The sequence below is a fragment of the Phanerochaete carnosa genome (assembly GCF_000300595.1).
Source record: "Phanerochaete carnosa HHB-10118-sp unplaced genomic scaffold PHACAscaffold_5, whole genome shotgun sequence".
In the NCBI taxonomy this organism is placed as follows: Eukaryota; Fungi; Basidiomycota; class Agaricomycetes; order Polyporales; family Phanerochaetaceae; genus Phanerochaete; species Phanerochaete carnosa.
In genome coordinates, this window is record NW_006767632.1 from 2,691,836 (window position 1) to 2,699,576 (window position 7,741).

The 7,741-nt window shown below is 56.0% G+C and overlaps 2 protein-coding genes and 1 non-coding gene across 3 annotated transcripts; 2 read left to right on the forward strand and 1 right to left on the reverse strand.

The window, feature by feature from the left end:
• Nucleotides 1-775: 775 nt before the first annotated feature.
• On the forward strand, nt 776-2,156 carry PHACADRAFT_28840 (uncharacterized protein; the record flags this gene model as incomplete). Its single annotated transcript, XM_007395184.1, has 4 exons — nt 776-931; nt 989-1,228; nt 1,278-1,834; nt 1,889-2,156. The coding sequence occupies 4 exons, from the start codon at nt 776-778 to the stop codon at nt 2,154-2,156; spliced, it is 1,221 nt and encodes a 406-aa protein (XP_007395246.1).
• A 1,435-nt stretch (nt 2,157-3,591) lies between these two features.
• Nucleotides 3,592-4,077, reverse strand: PHACADRAFT_95461 (uncharacterized protein; the record flags this gene model as incomplete). The annotated part of the gene is made up of 1 exon (XM_007396084.1): nt 3,592-4,077. One exon carries the CDS (start codon nt 4,075-4,077, stop codon nt 3,592-3,594), a length of 486 nt encoding a protein of 161 aa, XP_007396146.1.
• Nucleotides 4,078-6,986: 2,909 nt separating this feature from the next.
• Nucleotides 6,987-7,068, forward strand: PHACADRAFT_t72. The gene has a single exon. It is a non-coding gene; the product is annotated as a tRNA-Ser (tRNA).
• The last annotated feature ends 673 nt before the right edge of the window (nt 7,069-7,741 follow it).

Below are 7,741 nucleotides of genomic sequence, written 5' to 3' on the forward strand. Positions count from 1 at the left end.
TTATATGACACTATGGACTCAGGACTTGAGTGACGGTGGTATCACATGGTATATAGTCAGAATCGCACGACGGGAGCCATAATCCTCGTAGAGGGACCAATTTTGGCTCGGATCTTCGGCTCATGGGAAGGGTGTCGGAGATACCTGTGTGAAAATGTGAAAACGTCAAGTAGCTTCTGAAGTATTAAGAACGGTCTCGAGCGGAACGAGAACACGTAAGGCTCTGCTGTTCCGCTTTAGCAACGTTGTAACTTTTAGGCGTACTTCAGGTGTCCAGCTAGGTTGACCACGCTGGCGTTCTAAGAGTCAGAGGCGCGTACTTATGAGACGACAGACGTACGCGGAGTGTGCCTTCGCTGTCGTGTCGCTTCATCAGGGATTTGTCCCGTCCTTCCACATGCGTAGAAGTGCAGTCTCTCTTCCGAGAACCAACATTCCGCCTGCCCACGAAGAGACGGTGGGAACAATTTTCGGATTGGCAGATCGTCACATGAGGATTGCCATCCTGACCATCCAGACGGACAGCAAGTCAGCAACTGTCCTAGATATTCATAGCTCGCAGAAATATCTATACACGAGCGAGTACAAAAGGACATATTCCAGCGTGCTTACTCCAGTGTCGCGAAGGGGCTGGCTGAATTTCGGCTGAGGATGGATGAAATGGCGCGAGCGTTGTGTGTTGAATGTCTTGATAAGCGCTGTAGGGGTGGGCTTGACTCGAACGTTACGTTCAAAAGGTTTTTTGAGTCACTTCCACGTCTCACCCTCAACCACCATGTCCTTCGCCTCTCGCTCTGCTCAGGCCCTCCGTACCGCTTCCCGTCGCGCTCCTCGCAGCGTCGCCAACGTCGCGACCAAGTCGCAGCGTGCGTCCTACTCTCTCCTTGCGCGCACGGTCTCGGCGGTGCCATCGAAGGCCACTGCTGTCCAGGTAGGCGAATGGTTTGCTTTCGAGGTGATGAGATGTTAATCTGCGCCTTCTTTGCAGCAACAAACTCGTGGTGTCAAGACACTCGACTTTGCTGGCACGAAGGAGGTCGTCTACGAGCGGAGCGACTGGCCCCTGGCTAAGCTCCAGGATTACTTCAAGAACGACACCCTCGCCCTCATCGGCTACGGCTCCCAGGGCCACGGACAGGGTCTCAACGCCCGCGACAATGGCCTCAACGTCATTATCGGTGTTCGTGAGGGTGGTGAGTCGTGGAAGCAGGCTCAGGAGGACGGCTGGGTACGGAACGTTGTGTTCACACGCGTCGCAAATTGTTGACATCTTGCAGGTTCCCGGCGAGACCCTGTTCTCCATCGAGGAAGCCATCAAGCGCGGAACCATTGTGATGAATCTGCTGTCCGACGCTGCCCAGTCCCAGACATGGTCCAAAGTCGCGCCCCTCATCACCAAGGGCAAGACTCTCTACTTCTCGCACGGCTTCTCTGTTGTGTACAAGAATGATACCCACGTCATTCCTCCCAAGGACGTCGACGTCATCCTCGTTGCCCCCAAGGGCTCCGGTCGTACCGTCCGCACCCTCTTCAAGGAGGGTCGTGGCATCAACTCGTCCATCGCCGTCTGGCAGGATGTTACCGGCAAGGCCAAGGAGAAGGCTGTTGCCATTGGTGTCGGCATCGGCTCCGGCTACATGTATGAGACCACCTTTGAGAAGGAGGTCTACTCCGATCTCTACGGCGAGCGTGGTGTCCTCATGGGCGCCATCCAGGGTCTCTTCCTGGCCCAGTACAAGGTCCTCCGTGCGAATGGCCACTCACCGTCTGAGGCGTTCAACGAGACCGTCGAGGAGGCGACTCAGTCGCTCTACCCTCTTATCGGCCAGTATGGGTAAGCGGCTATACGTTTTCTCGGCGTATGCACGCGCTAACTCTCTCTCTTCAGCATGGACTACATGTACAACGCGTGTTCAACCACCGCGCGCCGAGGTGCCCTCGACTGGGCACCTATCTTCGAGAAGACCAACATACCCGTCTTCGAGAAGCTGTACGAGAGCGTCAAGAACGGCACCGAGACGCGCAAGTCGCTCGAGTACAACTCGCGCTCGACGTACCGCGAGGACCTCGCGCGCGAGCTCAAGGAGATCGACGACCAGGAGATCTGGCGTGCCGGCAAGGTCGTCCGTTCTCTGCGCCCCGACATCCAGCAGTAGGCAGCAGTGCTTCCTACCATTATTCTTCGACTAGACGGAGAGCGCGACGGACTGTATCTCTGCCTGTGCTGCCGGCTGGCACGCATACCCCCAAAAGTAACGGCGACGTAGTACGCTGCTGTTGTGTCTAGATGCTTTCCCAGTGCTTTTCTAACGCTTTGCAACAAATGTTCGCGCGTGTATGTCCTTTCAAATGGCGCGGAGTGCTTCGCAATGAAAAGACGCAGACTTGAGACTGCGCACAGGAGCGTCGTGGCGCGGCAATACCCGCATGCACGCCGTGCGGCGACGCTATGAATATCGACTTCGGTGTATGGGACTTGACGAGTATTACAACTACGCGTACGCATTTGCCAGGTGATTGCGTTAGATAGTCATGCAAGCTCATTTCCCCGTTGTACCATTCAACCCAGGACCTGCCAGGTCTCATTGCGAGCTTGGTGTACTAGTGTAATTTAGTATTTCAAAATTCCGAACCACTAGGTTCAATTTATCGCGCGCGACGTCGCAAAACCATGAAATCGCACGTTAGTTCCTCGACAACGCGAGTACTAATCCCGAGGACCACGAAAAGGTCTGCGCCAGGACAGCCGCAGACTAGGATCTTCACGCCACGGCCGTCCCTCCCTCGGGGTGGTGCCAGAGGACCAAAGGGTCTATCGCAGTCGTGTTAGCCGCTGTCCGCAGCTGAAGCAGACTAGAAACCCACATCTCCGCCCGATAGCACCGCCGACTGGGCGAGCGACTGGCCAGACCGTCGCCCAATCCTCTTCGTTCCAGGACCCTGGGAGCTGAGGCATCAGTGCATACATGTACAAGAGATGGAACTCGATTCTCGAGGCATGCACGACATTGTGGACCGTCGCGCATGCCTTCAGCGTACCGCGGAGCTCCAGCGGTCCAGAGTCGACCGGGCTGTGGGTGTGAAGGGCATGAATGGCTGGCCTGGAGGGGCAAGAAAGTATCAGTGGAGAGGGTGGCCCCGGACCCCGAATGGTCCAGAGTATTATAGGTGTGATTTGAAGCTGAAAACGACGGAAAATTTACAAAAACAGAAAGAGAAAATCGAGACGTATTTTTGCAAGATTTGTTTTTGGAGTATTAAGACGAAAAGAGAAAGAGAAGGAGGGGGGAGAGGACGCCGACCCCACACCCGCTCGCCCTCAGCCCAGAGAAAACCTCCAGCGGTCGGCTGCGCACTTCCGCCCGCCTTCGGCCCCCACCGGACCAAACACGCACGAGCACGACGCCGGTGACGACCCGTCAGCCACTCACCCACTGGTCGGCTTCCATCGACGGCTGCGCACTTCCGTCGACTTCCACCGACCGGCCAGCTCGCAGCATCCGGGAGGTCAGCCTCCCAGAGCCCGAAGGCCCGGCTCACCGCGTCCTCGGATCCTTTGCTCAGGCGAAGAGCAGAGAAAAGAGAGGGAAATCAGAGGTAGCCAGCACGCACCGCCGCAATGCGCATCCGCGCCTCCATCATCTTGAAGTCTTCCCGACGATACTTGATATCCCGGCGCCCAGTATCGACGGCTGGGGGAACGGGCATCATCAGGAGGTCACAACTCGGAGACTCGGGCGACTTGGGCAGTTCCGAGGACGGCTGTGAGATTGAGTTGATAGAGTGGTAGACGATCCCGGAGGTGCGCCGCGCCTCCGCGAGAGAGATGAGGCCCTGGCGGGCGTGCAGAGACGCAAGGGGGACCTCCGAGCGTTTCGGTGCAGTTGGGCCAAAGTCATGGCGCGGGCTTGGGGGCGGCTTGGTGAAACCGTCCTCCCAGACCGCTGGGATCTCGGGAGGGGGGATGAAAGAGTCGCCGTCCATGGCAAACGGATCGCACTCCCAGGTTGGCTCTACCTCCACGATGGGAATCTTCGGCCCGCGAAGGATATTGCGAATAGAGACGAAGCGAGGCATGATCTATAGGTATGGAATTCTGGGTGCAGGTGTGTGTGTGCGGGTGCAAGGTAAACTGGACGTCAGGGAAGTAACTGGCAGGGCCTATGTACCCCAGGCGAAGCATCCGTGAGATTTGGGAGGGATGTCAGCCTCACGATAGAAGCACACGGATCGTGCCCGGCTGCTTCTACTATGAAGTTCAAATCGTTCACAGCCCCTGTCCCTGAGAGCCGTATTGCTATCCGTCGATTTATTACCTTCACCGAGCAATAAATCGAAATAACAACATTGTAGTCCCTGGCTGTACATTTATCTCCCGCAATCCGCGAAACTTGCTCGCCAGAAGTCGTGTTAGACGTGAGAACCCTGGTGGTCTTCATTAGTATCAGTGCTCGACTTGAGAAGTGAGCGGCGTCGAAGGTACCTTAGTATGATAAAAATGTCGAATGTCTAATGATGTCAAATGTACCACAAAGGCACAATGAAAATCCAAAAATTGAGACAGCCACCCGGACACAGCACGACAGCAACGCTCTCGAAGAAACGGCTCGCTCGTCGGCCCGGTCGAGCGCAAACTCTTCCCCCACCACGCCCAGCCGTCCCCAGCTCACCTAATTGAATGAGACCCAGGGCAAAACCGCGACTGCATGTGTTCTACTGGCCCCTGCTCCATCACAGGTCCACCCGTCCTAGTGCCCGAAGGCTTCGGAGGGCAAGCCTGTCCACGTCCCCAAGCACGGCATGTCCCGCGTGCGACGGAGGTGTGCGAAGCCTACAGACTAGCTGCTTCCTTGGCGCGGTGCTCTGTGCGTAGTTGTCTGCGCACCCCTCGCCACCATAACAGTGGCGTCCTCGCCGTATGGGCCGCTCGACGTTTCTGAACGCAACCACCTGCATGCAACTTGTCTTCCTGTGTGTAAAAATGCCATCGGCACCCACTTGCTGCGCCACGATTCCTAACCACCAAGACGTCTGTCCACCCTTTGCGGACCTCAGCCGCCTCGCACAGATGGAATCCACATCGACATAGGAGCCAACAATAAGACTGCGCGCGCTCGCCAGCCCTCGCACTCGAGAACGAATCTCTGTTGTGGCAGCCCGTGGGCACCACAACTGCTCGGGCAGCTTAGGGAGTCAGACCATCGAACTCGTAGCCTCCGCAGAGCACCTACACGAGGGGAGGAACACTCGAGATTGGACCCGCCCCAGAGGCTCTAGCAGAACCTGACTACTTGGCAAAATTGAGTCTTTCCCACCGACGCTTTGAAGAGCAAGCACATGCAGGGAGGCGTTGCCCGAAAAACGTGTCTTCGCGACCGAGCGAGAAAACGAGATACGCACACTTGAAGAGGAACACCAGGACAACAGCGTAGATCGGCAAGCTGGCGCAATCGCACGCCCAACGCGTCGCTATAGGAAGCCGAGGCCCGAAGATGTGGGAACCAGTCTACTACCGCACAGCGGACTGAACGTGGCCTGCCTTTCTGTGCAATGAAAGGGCAAGTGACTGGGGGTCGCCACTGTGTCTGCACCGAGTAATAGCTGCCAGGCCGGATATTAGATACTCCCCGTGAAAACGAGAACGTACCTGCGCCTGTAACCTGGACCTCATCCTAGCAAAGCTCGTCCGCCGCCTGTCTGTACGTGCCCATTATCGTATCGTCCACAGCCTCGGTCCTCCATGGTGCCCACACCGCGTCCAGCCGCGTAGCCATGCAGATTTAGCTGCGCATGCCAGCGCTTCCAGACTCCCATCTCCACCTTTTCATGCTAGATGCCCTTGGAAAGTTTATGAGCAGCACAAAAAGAGAAGAGCAGCCTGCGGCGAGCAGAATACACGCATAAAACGTCGCCGGGGTTGAGCTTGGGCCTGATGCCGGCTCGCGGATGAGGCACGCCGTGAGGCGCACCCGGGCAGCATCTACGTTTCTGTACGGAAAACTTGTCTTTGCGCAGCGGTGTCACCCGGTGCGGGGAGGTACAGTGAATGCGCGCGTAGCTTCCACGATCGCGGAGAGATAAATCGGTAGCTTAGGGAGCAATAATCCGGAAGGGAGCAGTGCTGGGCAGAGTGAGCTGTGAAAGCTGTGCGTGGCCCATCTCCATGTCAAAACGTCCAATATAGTGGACGTCGCCATTAGACTGTACGTAGCTCGCTCCCTCGACCTAGAACACGCCAATAAGGTGTCCGCGACGCGTCTCTGGTGCCTCTATCCGACCGTCGCTTCGCTACGACCACCGCTTGATCTCGTGCTTTCCGACGCGGTCTTCCCTCTCTCAACCAACAGACAGCCCATGCTAGGAAGACGCGTATACACGGTCTTCTGTGCGTGGCACAGGCTCGTATCTGCAAGGAGGATCGGGATCCCGAGACCACGCTAGCAGAGACCTGTACGGGCGGTGGAAGAACTTGGACGCGTTGTTGGAATCGAAACACTTTCCGGAGATGCGATAGAAGCGTGTTATGGTCGAGTTCATCGCAAACGAGAGCATCTTTCGGCAAAAGACGCGTCTTGACACGGACCATTTCGCGCGACTCAGCCCCCTTGGTTGCGCCACCGACTACCTTGGTCTCCACGAATAGTAGCATTTGAAACCACTGCTCGAGTCTTTGCGACACATTCCCAACCCCGGCCAACAAGCAAAGGCGAAGACGTAGAACTACCCAATAATTGCTTAGGGTTAGGTCGCACCCCCAGGGTAGGGGATGGTCGGATGTTGGCTGGAAACAGCAGACTTGGCGTGGATGGAGGCGAGTCTGGAAAGATACTGGGGACCTGGAGCGATGAAGGCCATCGACAGGGAGGCGGAGAGACTTGGCCCAGAGGTCGTCGAGGTTGAGAGGAAAGCTGGCCGCGTTCCGCATGCGAAGGTCAAGCTTGGCGCTAATGTTCTGATTATCTAAGCAAAATCAGATGCGATACTAAGGCGCTATAGCCAAGTGGTTAAGGCGATTGATTAGAAATCAATTCCCGTTTCGGGGCGCAGGTTCGAATCCTGCTGGCGTCGTGGTTCGTTTTTTTTTTTCTCTCTTGGATTTCCAAGCCTCTCCAGTAAGGCTCCAACCGTTTAGTTTACGTGTAAACTTTTTTTGTAAACACACAGTAAATGGTTGTAAACGTTTATAAACAGTTTATAAACAGTAAACAAACAGTTATTACAGGGATCTAACCCACTCTAGTGGATTGCGCCAGATTAGCCTCTGAGAAACCTGTGTGAGCCTACTGCTCTACTTGAGCCTGAAAAGAGAGGTACAAATGTCAGTGCTTGAGCAACGCAAGGCGCTTGCTTGATGCGCGAGAGAAAAGCAAGGCCGCAGCTTCTTACTTACAATATTGATGTCCCAAACACTAGGCCCGACTCGGACGTGTATAGATAGTGCACCTACTCATGCGTACAGGGAAGGAGCAATGCGTGCATCACATCCCGAGCACGGACCGGCCATTAGGCAGCATCTGAACACTCCGTACCTCAAGCATCGTGCTATGGTCATCTCTATGGCCTGCTGGTGTCCCCTACGCATAGTACGCAGATTGCGGGCACACGAATAGTCTCGATCAGCCAGTGGAGGCTGCGGGAGGACAAACACTGGCAATCACAAGCTGCGGGAGCGGTATTGCCAGGCAGCACTGTACTGCGAGGGTAAGACCTACGAAGGTGTCCGTGGGGCTTGTAAGAAGCT